This window comes from Rhinoraja longicauda, chromosome 19, assembly GCF_053455715.1.
Source record: "Rhinoraja longicauda isolate Sanriku21f chromosome 19, sRhiLon1.1, whole genome shotgun sequence".
Taxonomy (NCBI): domain Eukaryota; kingdom Metazoa; phylum Chordata; class Chondrichthyes; order Rajiformes; family Arhynchobatidae; genus Rhinoraja; species Rhinoraja longicauda.
In genome coordinates, this window is record NC_135971.1 from 8,778,999 (window position 1) to 8,803,405 (window position 24,407).

The 24,407-nt window shown below is 46.7% G+C and overlaps 1 protein-coding gene across 1 annotated transcript; it reads right to left on the minus strand.

The window, feature by feature from the left end:
• Positions 1-514: 514 nt before the first annotated feature.
• LOC144602805 (nuclear factor 7, ovary-like) lies at positions 515-20,697 on the minus strand. Its single transcript, XM_078415929.1, has 8 exons — positions 20,675-20,697; positions 18,275-18,320; positions 18,102-18,197; positions 13,621-13,848; positions 12,931-12,953; positions 12,720-12,838; positions 3,680-3,753; positions 515-1,279 (listed from the first exon to the last, which is right to left on the minus strand). Exons 1-8 carry the CDS (start codon positions 20,695-20,697, stop codon positions 755-757), a joined length of 1,134 nt encoding a protein of 377 aa, XP_078272055.1. The 3' UTR covers positions 515-754.
• Positions 20,698-24,407: the final 3,710 nt, after the last annotated feature.

Consider the following 24,407-nt stretch of genomic DNA (forward strand, 5'->3'; position numbering starts at 1 on the left):
AAGGTGAGAACGAGGGGGATTCTGTCCTTGTTGCGAGTGGGGGGAGGGGGAGCAAGAGCGGAGCTGCGGGATGTTGAAGAGACCCTAGTGAAAGCCTCATCGATTGTGGAGGAGGGGAAGCCCCGTTTCCTGAAGAACGAGGACATCTCTGATGCCCTAGTGTGAAACACCTCATCCCGGGCGTAGATGCAGCGTAGACGGAGGAATTGGGAGTAGGGGATAGACTTTTTGCAGGGGACCGGGTGGGAAGAAATGTAGTCCAGATAGCTGTGCGAGTCGGTGGGTATATAGTAAATGTCAGTCACTAGTCTGTCTCCTGTGATGGAGATGGTGAGGTCCAGAAACAGGAAGGAGATTTCGGAGATAGTCCAGGTATATTTAAGTGAAGGAGAGATATCGGAGGTCCTTCCTTCCCGCTGCTGTGAGACTGCACAAACAGCACTGCTCCCAACAGACCAGTCAACAGTAACAGTTAAGGAATACACAGTAAACTGATCACAATTTATACGTCTTTATTTTTATTTATAATGAATGTCTCCTGTTATCCACTTTGCTGCTGCAACACTGTAAATTTCCACGGTGTGGGACAATTAAATGAATTTATTTATTATTATTATTATTGTTATCATCACAGGCGGCAGTCTAGGAGTTTTATGGTCATTGATTCCCGGAACAGACTTGTTTAACATCTAAAAGAACCGAGGTGATTTAACTATATTCCAGGTGCTGGTGAAGGATTGATAGAATTTGTTAATTACTGACACGGAGCGGAACCGGAGCAGATTCTCAGCCACTGGTTTAAATCCCAGATCCCGAAGAAAGGATAAAGTTTCTCCGTGAATTTATTCCCGGTGAAGGTGTGGAGATGGGACTTGGTGTCCGCGTCGTAAAATGAAACTGTCCCGGACTCGTAACTGAGATAAACTCCCACCCTCCCGGGGATGGGACGGGCGGGGAGACGGGATGGAGGGGAGGTGGCTGCATCAAACTCGTCACCGCACCAACTGATGCTCCAGACTCCAGTCTCCGGGGTCAGGTCGTCCTCTCTCTTCCTCTCCACAGACTCTGCGGCGACTCCCAGACTCCAGTCCTCACTCCCCGCCACCTCCACCTCCCAGTAATGTCTCCCCGATGTGAATCCCTCCGATCCCAGCACACACAGACTGTCTGTAAACCTCTTCCCGGTGTCAGGGAGACTCCTCTCGGTCTCGGTCCATCTCACCCTCTTCCGATCCTCAGACACCTCGAGCCCCGGATGCGCTGTTTCCACATCCAGGGTGACGGAGACTGGGGGGAGAAGCAGAGAATCAGAGAGTCCCCGGGGGTCGGGGGAAGACTCGGGCAGCGCGGCCCCGGGACCGGGGGAGAGGCCGCTCGGCCACGGGGACAGGCAGGCGGACAACTGAAACACTGCCCGGAGTTTTCTTTCCCCCTCCCCCTACCACGTAAGATGGACAACAGAAATCCTTCCCGGAACTTTTCTCCCGAGGTTGAGGCGAGAGTTGTGGTATGTCGTGGGCAAGCAGATGCAATTGGGAGAGAGGAGTTAGGAGAAATGGTGGGCGGATGGGTGTGCGGGCGTGATATTGAGTGAAAAGGGGGCTTGATTGGCGGGTCAGTTGAGGAGTTAAATGTCTACTGGAGGTAATTAAAAATGAGGTCGTTATATTTTGGTGATACAGGGGGAAAGATGTGACTGTGCTGGAGAGAGTGCAAAGGAGATTCACCGGGAAGTTGCCTCCATTGGTTGCCTCCATGCTGATATGTCGTGGGCAAGCAGATGGAATTGGGAGAGAGGAGATAGGAGAAATGGTGGGCGGATGGGTGTGCGGGCGTGATATTGAGTGATTTTGCTTATGGTGGTGAAAATGGGGGCTAGATTGGCGGGGCAGTTGAGGAGTTAAATGTTTACTGGAGGTAATTAAAAATGAGGAAAGATGTGACTGTGCTCGAGAGAGTGCAAAGGAGATTCACCGGGAAGTTGCCTCCATTGAAGGACTTGAATAATGCTGATTTGGAGACCTAGGAGAAGTTTACAAGTTTACGAGACACAGAGAGGGGGTAGTTCGTCAGATTCAGTTCCCCATCTTAATGGTACCAAAAACAAAGTTATTGGTTTAAAGTGAGAGGATGGAGTTTTAAAGAAGACTAGACCAAGTGGGCCCAAACCTCTACTGCATTGGTGCAGCACCCTCTCCTTCCACCCTCCCCCCTCCCCCTCACCCTACCCGCTCCCCTCCTCTAATCCTCCATCCCCACACCCCACTCCTTCCACACAACCTCCCCTTCCAGCTTCCCCTCAATCCTACTCCATCCCCTTGAACCCCCCTGATCCTCCCTCCTCCAACCTCCTTCCCTCCCTAGGAGATAGATTTAAACTTTAAAATGTGAATAACTTAAAAAATATAACACTGATTTCAATGAAACTCCTTCCATTAGCACCAAAGGGACGACGGTGAATAAGCTGGGCCTAAAATTGTTGTGCTATCGTGAACCGTTTTGGCTGTAGTTCAGGAACAAACAAACAGGCGAGAGTTTTAGTATATAGATGTGAGGGATGAATCTCTTGCACAGAGAATAGTTGATACCTGGAACATGCTCCCATTGGAGGAGGTGGAATCACTAACTTCAAGTGTCATTTAGACAGACAGTTGTACACGCGAGGTATATAAGGGCGTTGACGTGTTGTGAACCAATGGGATTGATGTCGGTGTGCAAAATGATCGGAATAGAGATAGTGGGTCGAAGGGTCCATTTCCCTGCAGTAGATTGGGACTGAATGAAGTGAATCACTGAGCCTTCACTGCCATCCGATGCGGAGAATCCCAAAGGTCTACCTTCCTCTGAGTGCAGAAATATCTCCTTATCTCTGTCCTATAAAACATACTCCCTATTCTGAGATGATAACCTCTGTTCTGGACACCTCAGGAAAGGGAAAGGTCCTCCCATCATGCTGCCTGTTAAGTCGAGTAGAACTTTGTGTTTCACTGAGATCTCCTCACTTTCTCTTAAATATAGAACATAGACAATTGACACACGAGTAGGCCATTCGGCCCTTCGAGCCACCACCACCATTCAATATGATCATGGCTGATCGTTCTCAATCAGTACCCCGTTCCTGCCTTCTCCCCATACCACCTGACTCCGCTATCCTCAAGAGCTCTATCTAGCTCTCTCTTGAATACACTCAGAGAATTGGCCTCCACTGACTTCTGAGGCAGAAAATTCCACAGATTTACAACTCTCTGACTGAAAATGTTTTCCCTCATCTCCGTTCTAAATGGCCTACCCCTTATTCTTAAACTGTGGCCCCTTGTTCTGGACTCCCCTAACATTGGGAACATGTTTCCTGCCTCTAATGTGTCCAATCCCCTAATTATCTTATATGTTTCAATAAGAACCCCCCTCATCCTTCTAAATTCCAGTGTATACAAGCCTGATTGCTCCAGCCTTTCAACACACGACAGTCCCGCCATTCCGGGAATCAACCTAGTGAACCTACGCTGCACGCCCTCAATAGCATGAATATCCTTCCCCCAATAGAAACATACAGAACAGGTACATGCCCTTTGGCCCAGCATATCAGCGCCATCCATGATGCCTATGAACATAAATTAATCCCATTTGGTTGCACATGGCCCGTTTTCCTCTTTTCCTTGCCCGTGCCTATCCCACGTACCCTGTATTGGCTGTGTAAATACCTCTCAAACATCGGTGTGATCGCTGCTACTGCAGTGCCCCTGGAAGCATATTCTTAGAAGTTAGGTGTACTTTTAAAAAGCCTTACAATCCTCCGTTAAATTTTCATTCTGTTTCCTTGAACATATGCCCTCTACGATTTACACCTTCTCATAATTTAAAATAATTCTATCAGTTTCCCTTCAGCCTTTGACAGTCCACATAAAACAAGCAAATGTATCCGACCTCTCCCAATAGCTAATGCCCTCTAATCCAGGCAGCATTCTGGTAAACCTCTTCTGCACATTTCCCAAGGCATCCACATTCTTCCTGCAAAGGGACGTCCAGAACTGCACAAAATACTCCAAATTATGCCTAAGTCCTGCAAAGCCGAAATATAATTTCCTGACTCTTAGCGTATGTTACTACAGAGTCTGTGGGTTACTCAGGTAAATATATTCACGGTGTCTAAAGATTATCAATTCCAGTTTACAGTGGGAACGTATATTGAGGAGGTTGTGCCCACGAACAGGAGTTTTTCCTTGTGAATGTGTTTAAGGGTATCTATGTCAGGCCGATGAAACTGCGTGCTTTTCCGAGACTAGATCTTGGGCCGAGATCTATCCGGTCTCGTTCTTACAATGCATCAGTATGGGGTTTGAGAAAGTCTGTGCGGCTCAAGGGTCCAACAGGGGGCAGACCTGAGTCAACCAGAGTCAACGATAGTCACTTACGGGTTAGGCAGAGCCCATGGCACAGATTTCCACAGGACGCCCTCGTATCCCCATGACAATACTGCTCATTCGTTGTTCATTATCATTTAATTCCGTTACTTCCAATTTCCTGACTACCGAGGTACGGGCAGTAGATTCTTTGGCGGATGGCGGGACTCGAGGATGGTCTGTTGCCTCCCTGGTGCCAGGTTTCAAGACATCACGGAGCAGCTTCAGAACATCCTAGCGAGGGAAGGTGATCAACCGGACATAGTTGTGCACGTGGGCACGAACGACGTCAGGAGGAAGAGGAAGGAGATACTGCAACGTGAGTTTAGAGAGTTAGGAAGAAGACTGAGAAGTAGGACGTCAAAGGTGGTTGTCTCTGGACTGCTACCTGTACCTCGTGCTGGTGAGGGCAGGAACAGAGAGATCGGGGATATGAATGTATGGCTGAGGGGCTGGTGCAAGGAGCAGGGATTTAGATTTCTAGACCACTGGGATCTCTTCTGGGGTAGGGGTGACCTGTACAAAAGGGACGGGTTACCCCTTAACAACAGGGGACCAACATTCTGGCAGGTAGTTTTGCTAGTGCTACAAGTGTGGCTTTAAACTAAGTAGTGGGGGGGGGGAGGGGTTGACAAACTGGGAATATGAAGATGGAGTTAACGGGGAAGCGAATAGAGGAGAAATTGCAAAGGACACTCGAATGAATGGGAAGGGAAGTTCAAGAAGGGATAAGAGAGTAAGGTCAGGGCCAATTGTGACCGGTGTGAGAGGGGAGGTGAATACCGAAATTAAAGTGTTGTATTTAAATGCACGAAGTACAAAAAATGAAGTGGATGAGCCCGAGGCTTATTTAGACATTGGCAAGTATCAGAGGCCCAGAAGCGGTCCGGGCGGTAGGTTTAAAAACCCAGCGCGGGGCTTTGTTCACCCAGAGGCCCAGAAGCGGTTGGAGGTGGTTGGAGATAAAAACGTTCCCACACAATTTAAAAGAAGTGTTCTGGAGGAAGCCGCTGATTGGTGGAAGCGGATTAGAGGAAGCAGCTGATTTGGCGTAACCCCGGGGTTGTAATTCTGCTTTTTGTTCGTACTTTTCGTTAAGGGTTCGGTGAGTTCAGGGTTCAGTGAGTTCAGGGTTCAGTGAGTTCAGGGTTCAGTGAGTTAAGGGTTCAGTGAGTTAAGGGTTCAGTGAGTTAAGGGTTCAGTGAGTTAAGGGTTCAGTGAGTTAAGGGTTCAGTGCTTTTTAGTAAAGGTACAGTTTAAAGGATTAAGAGGGATTTGATTTAATTTGGGGGTAAGACATGTCAGATGAGATCGGCCCCGTGGAATGCTCATCCTGCAACATGTGGGAGATCAGGGATATTGTCGGTGTCCCTGATGACTACGTGTGCAGGAAGTGTGTCCAGCTGCAGCTCCTGGCAAACCGCATTGAACGGTTGGAGCTGCGGTTGGACTCATACTGGAGCATCCACGAGGCTGAGAAGGTCGTGAATAGCACGTATAGTGAGTTGGCCACACCACAAGTAAAAGATAAGCGGACAGAAAGGAAATGGGTGGCCACTAGCCAGCGTAGCAGTAGGCAGGTAGTGCAGGAGTCCCCTGCGGTCATCTCCCTCCTAAACAGATATGCCATTTTGGATACTGTTGGGGGAGATGGTTCATCAGGGGAAGGCAGCAGCAGCCAAGTTCATGGCACCGTGGGTGGCTCTGCGGCAAAAGAGGGGAGGAAAAAGAGTGGAAGGGCTATAGTGATAGGGGATTCAATTGTAAGGGGAATAGATAGGCGTTTCTGCGGCCGCAAACGAGACTCCAGGATGGTATGTTGCCTCCCTGGTGCAAGGGTCAGGGATATCTCTGAGTGGCTGCAGGACCCCTTGAGTGGCTGAAGGGGGAGGGTGAGCAGCCAGTTGTCGTGGTGCACGTTGGCACCAACGATTTAGGTAAAAAACGGGATGAGGTCCTACAAGGTGAATTTAGAGAGCTAGGAGATAAACTAACAAGTAGGACCTCAAAGGTAATAATCTCTGGATTACTACCAGTGCCACGTGCTAGCCAGAGTAGGAATAGGAGGATATTTCAGATGAATACGTGGCTTGAAAAATGGTGCAAGGGGGAGGGATTCAAATTTTTAGGACATTGGAACAAGTTCTGGGAGAGGTGGGACCAGTACAAACAGGATGGTCTGCACCTGAGCTGGAATGGAACCAATGTCCTAGGGGGAGTGTTTGCTAGTGCTGTCGTGGAGGATTTAAACTAATGTGGCAGGGGGATGGGAGCTGGAGCAGAGAGACAGAGGGGTGTAAAATGAGCGTAGAAGCAACAGGTAGCAAGGTGAAAAGTAAAAGTGGCAGGCAGACAAATCCAGGGCAAAAATCAAAAAGGGCCACTTTTCAACATAATCGTACAAGGGGTAACAGAGTTGTAAAAACAAGCCTGAAGGCTTTGTGTCTCAATGCAAGGAGTATACGTAATAAGGTGGATGAATTAAATGTGGAGATAGTTATTAATGATTATGATATAGTTGGGTTTACGGAGACATGGCTCCAGGGTGACCAAGGCTGGGAGCTCAACATCTAGGGATATTCTATATTCAGGCGGGATAGACAGAAAGGAAAAGGAGGTGGGGTAGTGTTACTGGTTAGAAAGGAGATTAAAGCAGTGGAAAGGAAGGACATTAGCTTGGAGGAAGTGGAATCGATATGGGTAGAGCTACGAAACACTAAGGGGCAGAAAACGCTAGTGGGAGTTGTGTACAGGCCACCTAACTGCAGTAGGGAGGTTGGGGATGGCATCAAGCAGGAAATTAGAAATGCATGCACTAAAGGCGCAGCAGTTATAATGGGTGACTTCAATCTACATATAGATTGGGTGAACCAAACTGGCAGGGGTGCTGAGGAAGAGGATATCTTGGAATGTTTGAGAGATGGTTTTCTAAACCAACATGTCGAGGAACGAACGAGAGAACAGGCCATTCTAGACTGGGTATTGAGTAATGAGGAAGGGTTAGTTAGCAGTCTTGTTGTGCGAGGCCCCTTGGGCAAGAGTGATCATAATATGGTAGAGTTCTTCATTAGGATGGAGAGTGACAAAGTCGATACAGAAACAAGTGTTCTGAACTTCAAGAAATGTAACTTTGAGGGTATGAGGCCTGAATTGTCCAAGATAGACTGGCGATTGATGCTGAAAGGGTTGACGGTGGACATGCAATGGAAGGCATTTAAAGGTCGCATGGATGAACTACAACAAGTGTTCATCCCAGTTTGGCAAAAGAACAAACCAGGAAAGGTAGTGCATCCGTGGCTAACAAGGGAAATCAAGGATAGTATTAAAACAAAAGATGAAGCATACAGATTAGCCAGAAAAAGTAGCATACCAGAGGACTGGGAGAAATTCAGAGTCCAGCAGAGGAGGACAAAGGGCTTAATTAGGAAAGGGAAAATAGATTATGAGGGAAAACTGGCAAGGAACATAAAAACAGACTGCAAAAGCTTTTATAGATATGTCAAGAGAAAAAGATTAGTTAAGGCAAATGTAGGTCCCTTGCAGTCGGAAACAGATGAATTGATCATAGGGAACAAGGAGATGGCAGACCAATTGAACAAATACTTTGGTTCTGTCTTCACTAAGGAAGACATAAACCGTCTGCCGGAAATAGCGGGGGACCGGGGGTCTAATGAGATGGAGGAACTGAGGGAAATCCAGGTTAGTGGCGAAGTGGTGTTAGGTAAATTAAATGGATTAAAGTCAGATAAATCCCCAGGGCCAGATAGGCTGCATCCCAGAGTGCTTAAGGAAGTAGCCTCAGAAATAGTGGATGCATTAGTGATAATTTTTCAAAACTCTTTAGATTCTGGAGTAGTTCCTGAGGACTGGAGGGTAGCTAATGTAACCACACTTTTTAAAAAGGGCGGGAGAGAGAAAACGGGGAATTATAGACCAGTTAGCCTAACATCGGTAGTGGGGGAAATGCTAGAGTCAGTTATTAAAGATGTGATAGCATTACATTTGGAAAGTGGTGAAATCATCGGACAAAGTCAGCATGGATTTACCAAAGGCAAATCATGTCTGACAAATCTTATAGAATTTTTCGAGGATGTAACTAGTAGAGTGGATAAGGGAGAACCAGTCGATGTGTTATATCTGGACTTTCAGAAGGCCTTCGACAAGGTCCCACATAGGAGATTGGTGTACAAACTTAAAGCACACGGTATTGAGGGTTCAGTGTTGAGGTGGATAGAAAATTGGTTGGCGGACAGGAAGCAAAGAGTAGGAATAAACGGGTCCTTTTCGGAATGGCAGGCAGTGACTAGTGGGGTACCGCAAGGCTCAGTGCTGGGACCCCAGTTATTTACAGTGTATATTAATGATTTGGACGAGGGAATTGAATGCAACATCTCTAAGTTTGCGGATGACACGAAGCTGGGTGGCAGTGTTAGCTGCGAGGAGGATGCTAGGAGGCTGCAGAGTGACTTGGATACATTAGGCGAGTGGGCAAATGCATGGCAGGTGCAATATAATGTGGATAAATGTGAGGTTATCCACTTTGGCGGCAAGAACAGGAAAGCAGAGTATTACCTGAATGGTGACCGATTGGGAGAAGGGGAGATGCAATGTGACCTGGGTGTCATGGTGCACCAGTCATTGAAAGCAAGCATTCAGGTGCAGCAGGCAGTGAAGAAAGCGAATGGTATGTTGCCATTCATAGCAAGAGGATTTGAGTTTAGGAGCAGGGAGGTTCTGCTGCAGTTGTACAGGGCCTTGGTGAGACCGCACCTGGAGTATTGTGTGCAGTTTTGGTCTCCTAACCTGAGGAAAGACGTTCTTGTCTTAGAGGGAGTACAGAGAAGGTTCACCAGATTGATCCCTGGGATGGCGGGACTTACATATGAGGAAAGACTGGATAGACTGGGCTTGTACTCACTGGAATTTAGAATACTGAGGGGGGATCTTATAGAAACATATAAAATTCTTAAGGGGTTGGAGAGGCTAGATGCGGGAAGATTGTTCCCAATGTTGGGGGAGTCCAGAACCAGGGGTCACAGCTTAAGGATAAGGGGGAAGTCTTTTAGGACCGAGATGAGAAAACATTTCTTCACACAGAGAGTGGTGAGTCTGTGGAATACTCTGCCACAGAAGGTAGTTGAGGCCAGTTCATTGGCTATATTTAAGAGGGAGTTAGATGTGGCCCTTTTTGCTAAAGGGATCAGGGGGTATGGAGAGAAGGCAGGTACAGGCTACTGAGCTGGATGATCAGCCATGATCATATTGAATGGCGGTGCAGGCTCGAAGGGCCGAAAGGCCTACTCCTGCACCTATTTTCTATGTTTCTATGTTTCTATGTGGGAATCACTGAGACATGGCTACAAGAGGGCCAGGGCTAGGAACTGAATATTCAGGGGTACGCAACATATAGAAAAGACAGTCAGGTGGGCAGAGGGGGTGGGGTCGCTCTGTTGGTGAGGAATGATATTCACTCCCTTGCAAGGGGTGACATAGAATCAGGAGATGTAGAATCAGTATGGATAGAAATTAGGAATTGTAAGGGTAAAAAGACCCTAATGGGAGTCATCTACAGGCCCCCAAACAGTAGCCTCGACATAGGGTGCAAGTTGAATCAGTAGCTAAAATTGGCATGTCGCAAATGTAATGCTACGGTGGTTATGGGAGATTTCAACATGCAGGTAGACTGGGAAAATCAGGTTGGTAATGGACCCCAGGAAAGAGAGTTTGTGGAGTGTCTCCAAGATGGATTCTTAGAACAGCTTGTACTGGAGCCTACTCGGGAGAAGGCAATTCTGGATTTAGTGTTGTGTAATGAACCTGATCTGATAAGGGGACTCGAGGTAAAAGAGCCATTAGGAGGCAGTGATCACAATATGATAGGTTTTACTCTACAAATTGAGAGGGAGAAGGGAAAATCGGAAGTGTGAGTATTACAGTATAGCAAAGGGGATTACAGAGGCATGAGGCAGGAGCTGGCCAGAATTGACTGGAAGGAGGCCCTAGCAGGGAAGACGGTGGAACAGCAATGGCAGGTATTCCTGGGAATAATTCAGAAGTTGCAGGATCAATTTATCCCAAAGAGGAGGTAAGATTCTAAGGGGAGTAAGAGGCACCCGTGGCTGACAAGGGAAGTCAAGGACAGCATAAAAATAAAAGAGAAGTAGTACAACCATGCAAAGAAGAGTGGGAAGCCAGAGGATTGGGACTCTTTTAAAGAGCAACAGAAGATGACTAAGAAGGCAATACGGGGAGAAAAGATGAGGTACGAGGGTAAACTAGCCAATAATATAAAGGAGGATAGTAAAAGCTTTTTTAGGTATGTAAAGAGGAAGAAAATAGTCAAGGCAAATGTGGGTCCCTTGAAGACAGAAGCGGGGAAATTTATTATGGGGAACAAGGAAATGGCAGACGAGTTGAACCGGTACTTTGGATCTGTCTTCACTAAGGAAGATACAAGCAATCTCCCAGATGTTCTAGTGGCCAGAGATCCTAGGGTGAAGGAGGAAAAGAAGGAAATCCACATTAGGCAGGAAATGGTGTTGGGTGGACTGATGGGACTGAAGGCTGATAAATCCCCAGGGCCTGATGGTCTGCATCCCAGAGTATTTAAGGAGGTGGCGCTAGAAATTGTAGATGCATTGGTGAACATTTACCAATGTTCTATAGATTCAGTATCAGTTCCTGTGGATTGAAGGGTAGCTAATGTTGTCCCACTTATTAAGAAAGGAGGGAGAGAGAAAACGGGAAATTATAGACCAGTTCGCCTTACATCAGTGGTGGGGAAGATGCTGGAGTAAATTATAAAAGACAAAATTGCAGAGCATTTGGATGGCAGTAACAGGATCATTCCGAGTCACCATGGATTTACGAAGGGGAAATCATGTTTGACTAATCTGCTGGAATTCTTTGAGGATGTAACTAGGAAAGTAGACAGGGGAGAGCCGGTGGATGTGGTGTACCTTGACTTTCAGAAAGCCTTCGACAAGGTTCCACATAGGAGATTAGTGGGCAAAATTAGAGCACAAGGTATTGGAGGTAGGGTACTGACATGGATAGAAAATTGGTTGACAGGAAGAAAGCAAAGAGTGGGGATAAATGGGTCTCTTTCAGAATGGCAGGCAGTAACTAGTGTGGTACCGCAAAGGTCACTGAAAGGAAGCATGCAGGTACCGCAGCTACTTACAATATACATTAATGACTTGGATGAAGGGATTAAACGTACCATTAGCAAATTTGCAGATGATACAAAGCTCGGTGGTAGTGTGAACTGTGAGGAAGATGCTATGAGGTTGCAGGGTGACTTGGACAGGTTGTGTGAGTGGGCGGATGCATGGCAGATGCAGTTTAATGTGGATAAGTGTGAGGTTATCCACTTTGGTGGTAAGAATAGGACGGCAGAGTATTATCTGAATGGTGTCAAGTTAGAAAAAGGGGACGTACAACGGGTGTCCTAGTGCATCAGTCACTGAAAGGAAGCATGCAGGTACAGCAGGCAGTGAAGAACGCCAATGGAATGCTGGCCTTCATAACAAGGGGAGTTGAGTATAGGAGCAAAGAGGTCCTTCTCCAGTTGTACAGGGCCCTAGTGAGACCGCACCTGGAGTACTGTGTGCAGTTTTGGTCTCCAAATTTGAGGAAGGATATTCTTGCCATTGAGGGCGTGCAGCGTAGGTTTACTAGGTTAATTCCCGGAATGGTGGGACTGTCATATGTTGAAAGACTGGAGCGACTAGGCTTGTATACACTGGAATTTAGAAGGATGAGAGGGGATCCTATCGAAACGTATAAGATTATTAAGGGGTTGGACACGTTAGAGGCAGGAAACATGTTCCCAATGTTGGGGGAGTCCAGAACAAGGGGCCACAGTTTAAGAATAAGGGGTAGGCCATTTAGAACTGAGATGAGGAAAAACCTTTTCAGTCAGAGAGTTGTGAATCTGTGGGATTCTCTGCCTCAGAAGGCAGTGGAGGCCAATTCTCTGAATGGATTCAAGAGTTGGCTAGATAGAGCTCTTAAGGATAGCGGAGTCAGGGGAGAAGGCAGGGACGGGGTACTTGATGGGGTAATTGAATGGCCGTGCTCGCTCGAAGGGCCGAATGGCCTCCTCCTGCAACTATTGTCTATCGTGCTCCTGTGTTGCATGTGTTCCAGGATCTAACATCTCCAGCTGACCATGTGTGCGTGAGGCTTCTCAGTCAGTGGGTTGGTGCAGGAATGAAACTCCAATTACCATTCAGTGCTTATCCTGGCCAATCTTTGCATCACATAAAAACATCAATGTGTCCCACAAACCAAGTGAAATAAGTCCATATGTTTTACCTTGTTTAAAGGAGTCAAACGTTTCTATCAACTCTGCCTTCAACAAAAAGAGGTGGTTGAATTTTTCAGCCGTTATGGCACCATTTGTCACTGACAATGATTTCACCTCATCACTAATCCTGCAAATAATAAATAGCTGATTACAAATTGTGCATTGATGTTTATGAGGAAATATGTTACATGCAGAGTTTCAGTGAAGAACATGCCCTACCTTCGCTTGCAAACAGCTTCCTCCTGAAATAAATAAAACACAAGACTGAATTGACCGAGGCAGAACTACTGAGAGCACGAATTTCACCCAGATTATTACGAGCTGTTAAAAATTCCCATTTCTCCACTCTCACCCCCACTGACACACAGAGAAGAATAATGATATTGCAGACATAGAACCGATGAAGGAAGTATAAAAATTATTCTAAATATTACACGATGCTGACAGGATAGTCTGGACAGGGTGTGCGTTTCAGCCGAATAAGGGGTAGACCATTTAGAACGGAGATGAGGAGAAACTTTTTCAGCCAGAGAGTTGTGAATCTGTGGAATTCTCTGCCTCAGAAGGCAGTGGAGGCCATTTCTCTGGATGCTTTCAAGAGAGAGCAAGATAGAGCTCTTAAGGATAGCAGAGTCAGGGGGTATGGGGAGAAGGCAGGAACGGGGTACTGATTGAGAATGATCAGCCATGATCACATTGAATGGAGTTGCTGGCTCAAAGGGCTGCATGGTCTACTTCTGCACTTGTTGTCTCTTGTCTATTGAATATGATGTTAGTGATGTGTAGGAAGGAACTGCAGATGCATAGACAATGGACAACATAGTTGAATTTGTTTCAAATATATTAGACGCCATTTTGTGATAGTGCACATTTATAGAAGCAAATTTAAATAGACTTCCTTACCTCTAGAAATTTCACGCTGTCTTTTTGTTCCATCCGTTCCTGTAAACGCAGGAGTTCCTCCTGAATAGAATTTAAATTCTCTTGAATCTCCCGAAGATTTTTCTCCATTGGATTTAGAATCCGCTCCTCATCTTCGCGGATATCTTTGAGGAAGTACTTTTCCTTCACAGTGATAATCTGGTGCAGTTCAGCAAACTGGGATATGACATGGAACTGAAGGCTGTGTGACTCTTCCTGTCAAATGAATGCTGAAGATTAACATAATATATTTTTGTATTGTGTTTGCTTACAGAATTAGTGACCATATCATATCATATCATATATATACAGCCGGAAACTGGCCTTTTCGGCCCTCCAAGTCCGTGCCGCCCAGCGATCCCCGTACATCAACACTATCCTACACCCACTAGGGACAATTTTTACATTTACCCAGCCAATTAACCTACATACCTGTACGTCTTTGGAGTGTGGGAGGAAACCGAAGATCTCGGAGAAAACCCACGCAGGTCACGGGGAGAACGTTCAAACTCCTTACAGTGCAGCACCATATAACCCATCAGCGTCCGGTTCTCAGAATGATCTAATCAATCAAATTCTCTCACATTTTCCTGAAACAAAGTTTAATTCTCCTTTAATTCTCCTTCCCATTCCTACACTGACCTTTCTGTCCTAGGTCTCCTCCATTGTCAGAGGGAGGCTAATTGCAAAATTGGAGAAACAGCATCTCATATTTCGCTTGGGCAGCTTTCAGCCCAGTAATATTGACTTCTCTCACTTCAGGTAGCCCCAGCATTCCCTCTCTCTCTATCCCTCCCCCACCCAAGTCGCACTAACTTCTCGCTTTCACCCCATAAACAGCTAACAATGGCCTGTTTCCTTTATCGTCGTTACTTGTTTGCATATCTTTTATTCATTGTTCTTTATTTCTCTGCGTTATCCTCTACTCTAGAAGAAGGGTCTCGACCCAAAACGTCACCCTTTCCTTCTCTCCCGAGATGCTGCCTGACCTGCTGAGTTACTCCAGCATTTTGTGAATAAATCCTCTACTCTATGTCCCTCGTTTCCGTTATCTCTAACCAGTCTAACCAGTTCTGGGGGAGGTGGGACCTGTACAAATAGGACGGTCTGCACCTGAGCTGGAATGGAACCAATGTCCTTGGGGGAGTGTTTGCTAGCGCTGTCTGGGAGGATTTAAACTAATGTGGCAGGGGAATGGGAACAAGAGCAGAGAGACAGAGGGGTATAAAATGAGGGTAGAAACAATAGGTAACAAGGTGAAAAGTAAAAGTGGCAGGCAGACAAATCCAGGGCAAAAATCAAAAAGGACCACTCTGCAACATAATTATATAAGGGGCAAGAGTGTTATAAAAACAAGCCTGAAGGCTTTGTGTCTCAATGCAAGGAGTATACGTAATAAGGTGGATGAATTAAATGTGGAGATAGTTGTTAATGATTATGATGTAGTTGGGATTACGGACACATGGCTCCAGGTTGACCAAGGCTGGGAGCTCAACATCCAGGGATATTCTATATTCAGGCGGGATAGACAGAAAGGAAAAGGAGGTGGGGTAGCGTTGCTGGTTAGAGAGGAGATTAACGCAGTGGAAAGGAAGGACATTAGCTCGGAGGATGTGGAATCGATATGGGTAGAGCTGCGAAACACTCAGGGGCAGAAAACGCTAGTGGGAGTTGTGTACAGGCCACCTAACAGCAGTAGTGAGGTTGGGGATGGCATCAAACAGGAAATTAGAAATGCGTGCACTAAAGGTGCAGCAGTTAGAATGGGTGACTTCAATCTACATATAGATTGGGTGAACCAAATTGGCTGGGGTGCTGAGGAAGAGGATTTCTTGGAATGTTTGCGAGATGGTTTTCTAAACCAACATGTCGAGGAACCAACGAGAGAGCAGGCCATTCTAGACTGGGTATTGAGTAATGAGGAAGGGTTAGTTAGCAGTCTTGTTGTGCGAGGCACCTTGGGCAAAAGTGACCATAATATGGTGGAGTTCTTCATTAGGATGGAGAGTGACAAAGTCAATTCAGAAACAAGTGTTCTGAACTTAAAGAAAGGTAACTTTGAGGGGATGAGGCGTGAATTGTCCAAGATAGACTGGCAATTTATACATAAAGGGTTGACGGTGGACATGCAATGGAAGGCATTTAGAGATTGCATGGATGAACTACAACAATTGTTCATCCCAGTTTGGCAAAAGAACAAACCAAGAAAGGTAGTGCATCCGTGGCTAACAAGGGAAATCAAGGATAGTATTAAAACAAAAGATGAAGCATATAAATTAGCCAGAGAAAGTATCATACCAGAGGACTGGGAGAAATTCAGAGTCCAGCAGAGGAGGACTTAATTAGGAAAGGGAAAATATATCATGAGAGAAAACTGGCAGGGAACATAAAAACTGACTGCAAAAGCTTTTATAGATATGTGAAGAGAAAAAGACTAGTTAAGACAATTGTAGGTCCCTTGCAGTCGGAAACAGTTGAATTGATCATAGGGAACAAGGAAATGGTAGACCAATTGAACAACTACTTTGGTTCTGTCTTCACTAGGGAAGACATAAACAATCTGCCGGAAATAGCAGGGGACCGGGGGTCTAATGAGATGGAGGAACTGAGGGTAATCCAGGTTAGTCGAGAAGTGGTGTTAGGTAAATTAAATGGATTAAAGGCCGATAAATCCCCATGGCCAGATAGGCTGCATCCCAGAGTGCTTAAGGAATTAGCCTCAGAAATAGTGGATGCATTAGTGATAATTTTTCAAAACTCTTTAGATTCTGTAGTAGTTCCAGAGGATTGGAGGGTAGCTAATGTAACCCCACTTTTTAAAAAGGGAGGGAGAGAGAAAACGGGGAATTATAGACCAGTTAGCCTAACATCGGTAGTGGGGAAAATGCTAGAGTCAGTTATTAAAGATGTGATCGCATCGCATTTGGAAAGTGGTGAAATCATCGGACAAAGTCAGCATGGATTTATGAAAGGCAAATCATGCCTGACGAATCTTATAGAATTTTTCGAGGATGTAACTAGTAGAGTGGATAAGGGAGAACCAGTCGATGTGTTATATCTGGACTTTCAGAAGGACTTCGACAAGGTCCCACATAGCAGATTGGGGTACAAACTTGAAGCACACGGTATTGGGGGTTCAGTGTTGAGGTGGATAGAAAATTGGTTGGCGGACAGGAAGCAAAGAGTAGGAATAAACGGGTCCTTTTCGGAATGGCAGGCAGTGACTAGTGGGGTACCGCAAGGCTCAGTGCTGGGACCCCAGTTATTTACAATATATATTAATGATTTGGACGAGGGAATTGAATGCAACATCTCTAAGTTTGCGGATGACACGAAGCTGGGTGGAAGTGTTAGCTGCGAGGAGGATGCTAGGAGGCTGCAGAGTGACTTGGATAGATTAGGAGAGTGGGCAAATGCATGGCAGATGCAATATAATGTGGATAAATGTGAGGTTATCCACTTTGGTGGCAAGAACAGGAAAGCAGAGTATTACCTGAATGGTGGCCAATTAGGAAAAGGGGAGATGCAACGTGTCCTGGGTGTCATGGTGCACCAGTCATTGAAAGCAAGCGTGCAGGTGCAGCAGGCAGTGAAGAAAGCGAATGGTATGTTAGCATTTATAGCAAGAGGATTTGAGTATAGGAGCAGGGAGGTTCTGCTGCAGTTGTACAGGGCCTTGGTGAGACCGCACCTGGAGTATTGTGTACAGTTTTGGTCTCCTAATCTGAGGAAAGACATTCTAGCCTTAGAGGGAATACAGAGAAGGTTCACCAGATTGATCCCTGGGATGGCAGGACTTTCATATGAAGAAAGACTGGATAGACTAGGCTTATACTCGCTGGAATTTAGAAGACTGAGGGGGGATCTTATTGAAACATACAAAATTCTTAAGGGGTTGGAGAGGCTAGATGCGGGAAGATTGTTCCCGATGTTGGGGAAGTCCAGAACCAGGGGTCACAGCTTAAGGATAAGGGGGAAGTCTTTTAGGACCGAGATGAGAAAACATTTCTTCACACAGAGAGTGGTGAGTCTGTGGAATTCTCTGCCACAGAAGGTAGTTGAGGCTATTTCATTGGCTATATTTAAGAGTGAGTTAGATGTGGCCTTGATGGCTAAAGGGATCAGGGGTTATGGAGAGAAGGCAGGTACAGGTTACTGAGCTGGATGATCAGCCATGATCATATTGAATGGCGGTGCAGGCTCAAAGGGCCGAATGGCCTATTCCTGCACCTATTTTCTATGTTTCTATGTTTCTAAGGGTCTCGTCCCGAAACATCACCCATTCATTCTCTCCAGAGATGCTGCCAGTCCCGCGGAGTTACTCCAGCTTTTTGTGTCTATCTTCGGTTTAAACCAGCATCTGCAGTTCCTTCCAACGCACCTAATTTCAGCAGTCAATTGATCCAGCATGTCCACTACACATTAAAATGAGCAACGCTGCATACAAATTCCAGATAGAAAGGCCTCACCCGAACTTTGGAAATCTTTCGTAATTGTTGTTGTTCTATTTCTTCGATATCAGATTTATTTTTTGTGACAGATTCTATGGCCGATTTTACCCGAGCCTGGGATCAAAGAATAAAGGCGTTAGACAACAAATAATCAACAAGGTAAATAAAGATACAAATCTGTTTGCATTAACCTTGTAGATGTCTACAGCTTCTATAATCGGAAGGAAGCTGTGGTTTCTGTGTTCCAGCGCATCTCGACAAACCAGACAGATCAGTTTCTTGTCATTTTCACAAAACAGCTTCTTTTCTTCCTGATGTTCCTCGCAGAAAAGTTTACTTCCCTTCTCTGTCCGATTCAGGCTCAGTGCTCGAGCTTTCTCAGACAGTCTCGCCAAGGCCCGATTTCCCCTGAGGCTGCGGTCTGCAATCTCCTCTCTACATTCCGGGCAGGAGTTTGTCCCCTCCCTGCCCCAATTCTGTGTGATACAGGAGCGGCAGAAGTTGTGCCCGCACTCCAGTATGACTGGGTCGGTGAAGAAATCCAGGCAGATGGGACAAACTACCTCCTCGGACCAACTCTCGACCTGGTCTTTCAAAGCCATTTTTATTCCGAGCATTTCCGGGTTCGAAGTCTATTTGCTTTAGGGAGCGGCTTAATTCTTGAAGTATCGCGTTATCCACTCCGCACCCTCCCACTTCGTATAATGAATCTTAATTGACTGTAATAGACAATAGGCAATAGACGCAGGAGGAGGCCATTCAGCCCTTCGAGCCAGTGCCACCATTCAATGTGATCATGGCTGATCATTCTCAATCAGTACCCCGTTCCTGCTTTCTCCCCATACCCCCCTGACTCCGATATCCTAAAGATCTCTATCTAGCTCTCTCTTGAAATCATTCAGAGATTTGGCCTCCTCTGCCTTCTGAGCCAGAGAATTCCACAGATTTACAACTCTCTGAGTGAAAAAGTTTTTCCTCAACTCCGTTCTATATAGCCTCCCCTTTATTCTTAACTGTGGCCCCTGGTTCTGGACTCCCACTACATTGGGAACATGTTTCCTGCCTCTAACGTGACCAATCCCTTAATAAGATCCCCTCTCGTCCTTCTAAATTCCAGTGTATACAAGCCTAATCGCTCCAGTCTTTTAACATACGACAGTCTCGCCATTCCGGGAATTAACCTGGTGAACCTATGCTGCACGCCCTCAATAGCAAGAATATATTTCCTCAAATTTGGAGACCAAAATTGCACATAGTACTCCAGGTGCGGTCTCACTAGGGCCCCGTACGACTGCAGAAAGACCTCTTTGCTCCTATACTCAACTCCTCTTGTTATGAAGGCCAACATTCCATTGGCTTTCTTCACTGCCTGTTGTACCTGCATGCTTCCTTTCAGTGACTGATGCACTAGGACACCCAGATTTCGTTGTACGTCCCCTTTTCCAAACTTGACACCATTCAGATAATACTCTGCCTTCCTATTCTTACCACCAAAGTGGATAAGCTCACATTTATCCACATTAAACTGCAAGGGTTCATTGTGAAGTTGTCCGTGCAAACCTGCAACTAATCTCACAGGAGGGAGGGGCCGTTCGTTCTTGAAAGTGAATATACAAGAGATATGGACCTGGGACAGTGTAAAGCAGAACATAGGCGTCAAGGCCAAAATGGTGCCATACGTGGATGGGAAACGATGGTGAAATATAAATTTAGAGCGACTGTTAAATGGTAACGTGCGAACACCGGTGAAATGTGGCGTTCCACAGTCTCTCTGTGTAATCTACATGTGTAGGAAGGAACTGCAGATACTGGTTTAAACCGAAGATAGACACTAAAAGCTGGAGTAACTCAACGGGTCTGACAGCACCTCTGGAGAAAAGGAATGGGCGACGTTTCGGGTCGAGACCCTTCTTCAGAGTGAGCGTTAGGGGAAAGAGAAACGATAGATATAGACGAGGATGCAGAGAGATATAGAACACATGAATGAAAAATATGCAAAAAAAAGTTAGGGTGTTAACGGAAATAGGCCATTGTTAGCTGGGTATTTATTCACAAAATTCTGGAGTAACTCAGCAGGTCAGGCAGCATCACCGGGGTGATTGTGACATTCCCGTTGTCTGCCCTTTAGTTTTCCATCGCATGCGGGCACTATTGTGGTACAGCTAAAATGACCTGCCGTCGCACAGATACAACTGGTGCTCGCTGTGTGGAGTTTGGACGTTATCGCTCTAACCTCGCGGACCTCTCCTCGATACTCCGGTTTTGTCGCACTAAAAAATAGAGTTGTTTCTGTTCTTTGGTAACGATTGAAGGGATTTAGCGGAACACGGGGCGAGCTAAACTGGGATTAGTTTAAACGGGTGTTTGAGAGCTTGACGAGAAGCCACACAGATTCACAGAATTACACAACGTGCTGGAGTAACTCGGCGGGTCAGGCACCATCTCTGGAAAACGTATCGGTGATGTTTCGGGCTGGGACCCATCTTCGGTCTGGAGATGGACCCGCACCCGAAACGTCATCTACCCATGTTTTATCCCAAGAAACATCCCGTCCGGAAACCTCGAAAATCCATGTTCTTCAGGGGTGCTACCTGGCCGCCGAGTTCTCCAGCATGTTGCGGTTCCTTGTTTCTACTTCGTGAAGTTAAACTCCGAGAACTCTCCGAATCCCACGGACAATGATCGTTTCCATGCGTTCTCGAGGAACAGCACTCCGCCTCAAGAGTATAGGAGCAAAAAGGTCCTTCTGCAGTTGTACAGAACCCTAGTGAGACCGCACCTGGAGTATTGTGTGCAGTTTTGGTCTCCAAAATTGAGGAAGGATATTCTTGTTGTTGAGGGGGTGCAGCGTAGATTTACTAGGTTAATTCTCGGAATGTTGGGACTGTCGTATGTTGAAAGACTGGAGCGACTAGGCTTGCATACACTGGAATTTAGAAGAACGGTAGGGGATCTTATTGAAACATATAAGATTATTAAGTGGTTGGACACGTTAGAGGCAGGAAACTTGTTCCCAATGTTGGGAGAGTCTAGAACTAAGGGCTACAATTTCAGAATAAGGGGTAGGCCATTTAGAACGGCGATGAGGGAAAACTTTTTCAGTGTGAGAGTTGTACATCTGTGGAATTCTCTGCCTCAGAAGGCAGTGGAGGCCAATTCTCTGAATGCATTCAAGAGAGAACGAGATAGAGCTCGTTATAATAGCGGATTCAGAGGGGATGGGGAGAAGGCAGGAACGGGGTAATGATTGAGAATGATCAGCCATGATCACACTGAATGGTGGTGCTGGGTCGAAGGACGAATGGCCTCCTCCTGCACCTATTGTCTATTGTCCATTGTCTATAGAGTAGGCGCGTTAGAAACCTGAGCCTCCGCTGCGGAAGGAAGGGGGATCGCGATCGACCCGCGATCGGCGGTCGGAGCGTGAGACGGGAAGGGGAAGACTATGGTGGACTCAGCGTGGGGGGAGCGGCGTGAGGGACGGTGGGAGACCCGGTGTTGGGAAGGGGAGCGGGGTACCGCGGGACTCTAGTTTTAGAATCCTCAGCCCAGGGGAATAGTCTACTTTTTCCCCTCAATTTTAGACAATAGACAATAGGTGCATGAGGAGACCATTCGGTCCTTCGAGCCAGCACCACCAATCAATGTGATCTTGGCTGATCGTTCTCAATCAGTACCCCGTTCCTGCCTTCTCCCCATACCCCCTGACTCCGATATCCTTAACAACTCTATCTAGCTCTCTCTTGAAAGAATTCAGAGAATTTGCCTCCACTGCCTTCTGAGGCAGAGAATTCCACAGATGTACAACTCTCTGACTGAAAAAGTTTTTCCTCATCTCCGTTCTAAATGGCCTACCCTTTATTCGTAAACTGTGGCCTCTGGATCTGGACTCCCCCAACATTGGGAACATGTTTCCTGCCTCTAACGTGTCCACCCCGTAAATAATCTTATGTGTTTCAATAAGATCCCCTCTCAACTTTCTAAATTCCAGTGTATACAAGCCTAGTCGCTCCAGTCATTCAACATACGACAGTCCGACCATTCCGGGAATTAACCTAGTAAACCTACGCTGCACGTCCTCAATAGCAAGAGTATCCTTCCTCAAATTTGGAGACCAAAACTGCACAGAGTACTCCAGGTGTGGTCTCACTTGTGCCCTGTACAACTGCAGACGGACTTCTTTGCTCCTATACTCAACTCCTCTTGCTATGAAGTCCAACATTCCATTGGCTTTCTTCACTGCCTGCTGTACCTGCATGCTTCCTTTCAGTGACTGATGCACTAGGACACCCAGATCTCGTTGTACGTCCCCTTTTCCCCTTTTGCGTGTACGTTGTTGTTTGTCGTGACCAATTGGCAAATACAGATTTATCGTATCGTATCGCTATTGGTAATTGTGCAGTTACCATCTCCTTCTTAAATTGTTCCGAGGCTCACCATTGCCACCTTCTTCCTGCCCACATAAAAACCCCATTCATGTTATTCACATTCCCGTGGGTTGCACCCGTGGCCTGTCTGGTGATCTGAACCTTACCGATAAGTGAAAAAGGCTTGGATAGAATGGATGTGGAGAGGATGTTTCCACTCGTGGGAATCTAGGACCAAAGGTCACAGCCTCAGATTCAATGGATGTTCCTTTCGGCAATTGAGGAGGAATATCTTGAGTCAGAGGGTCGTGAATCTGCGGATTTCTTTACCACAGAGTGCTGTGGAGGCCAAATCAATGGATACTTTTATGGCAGAGATAGACAGATTCTTGATTCGTACGGGTGTCGGGGGTTATGGAGAGAAGGCAGGAGAATGGGGTTCGGTGGGAGAGATAGATAAGCCATGATTGAATGGTGGAGTAGACTTGAAGGGCCGAATGGCTTAATCCTGCTCCTATCACCCATCATTCTGTCCACTTCTAATAAGTTCAACTGCAATGTCAAATTTGTTCAATGCCCAACTTTTCCGTGTCCCGATGAAGATTTCCGAACATTTATGATCCTGATGAGTTCGGGATGCCATGGGTCAAGTATGAGCGGGGAGGCCGAGTGTATCAATCCTTAGATTTTTATAAAAGTTCAGATGACGGGATCCGATAACACGTTTAAAAAAGAGGCGGATCAACACTTCTAAACGCAGTTGCTGTTTATTTCTCTCTTCCCACATTGACATTCCCCCTGGTTTTATTTCGGGACGGGCGGGGAGACGGGATGGAGGGGAAGTGACTGCATTAAGCTCATTACCATCCTGCTCGATGCTCCAGACTCCAGTCTCCGGGTTCAGTTCGGCCTGTCTCTTCCTCTCCACAGACTCTGTGGCAACTCCCAGACTCCAGTACGCACTCGCCGCCACCTCCACCTCCCAGTAATGTCTCCCCGATGTGAATCCCTCCGATCCCAGCGCACACAGAATGTTTGTGAACCTCTTCCGGGATTTCGGGAGACTCCTCCGGGACACGGTCTGTCCCACCCTCTTCCGATCCTCAGACACCTCGAGAAGATGCTGCGCTGTTTCCGCATCCAGGGTGACGGAGACTGGGGGGAGAAGCAGAGAGTCAGAGTCCCTGGGGGGTCGGGGGGAGACTCGGGCAGCGCGGACCCGGGACCGGGGGAGAGGTCGTTCGGCCTCGGGCACAGGCGGGCGGACAACTGAAAGTTTCCCGTGGGGGATTTTCCACAATTGCGCGAGATGGAAAAGAGAAATGCATTTCCGCTACTTTTCTTCCGGGAAGTGGAAGTGAAATGATTTGGTTGTCGCGGACGGGGAGAGGGAAATGGGAGACGAGGATGGCGAAGTTACGGCTGGGTACATGTGTGCGACAGACTGAGTTAATGTAATGGCCGTATGAAATATCAGTGGGTGCATGTATCCTGCGTTGGTGAGTGTGTTCATGGATGGTTGTGTAAGTCATGGTGTGTCCCCACATGTAAGGTGTGTGTTGGTGAGAGTGTGTGCTGTATGTCTGTGGACTCGTCGAATGAATAAATTCACTGGTCGATACAAACTGCTGGAGTAACTCAGCGGGCCAGGCAGCATCTCTGGAGAGAAGGAATGGGTGACGTTTCGAGTCGAGACCCTTCTTCAGACTGATGCCAGGGGAGTGGGTGGGACAGAGATGGAATGTAGTCGGAGACAGAAAGACTGGTGGGAGAACTGTGGAGGAGGAGGGGATAGGGAGGGAAAGCAAGGGCTATTTGATGTTAGAGAAGTCAATGTTGATACCGCTGGGGTGTAAACTACCCACGCGAAATATGAGGTGCTCTTCCTCCAATTTTGTGTTCCTTCACTCTGACCATGGAGGAGGCCCAGGACAGAAAGGACAGATTGGGAATGGGA

Coding starts and splice junctions, on each gene's coding strand:
- LOC144602805 (XM_078415929.1), bottom strand. CDS start 20,697: ATGCTGGAGAACTCGGCGGCCAG. Junction 3,754..12,719: donor GTTTGACTCCTTTAAACAAG/GTAAAACATATG, acceptor CTAACTTCTAAG/AATATGCTTCCAGGGGCACT. Junction 1,280..3,679: donor ATTTACACAGCCAATACAGG/GTACGTGGGATA, acceptor CCAGTCTCCGTC/ACCCTGGATGTGGAAACAGC.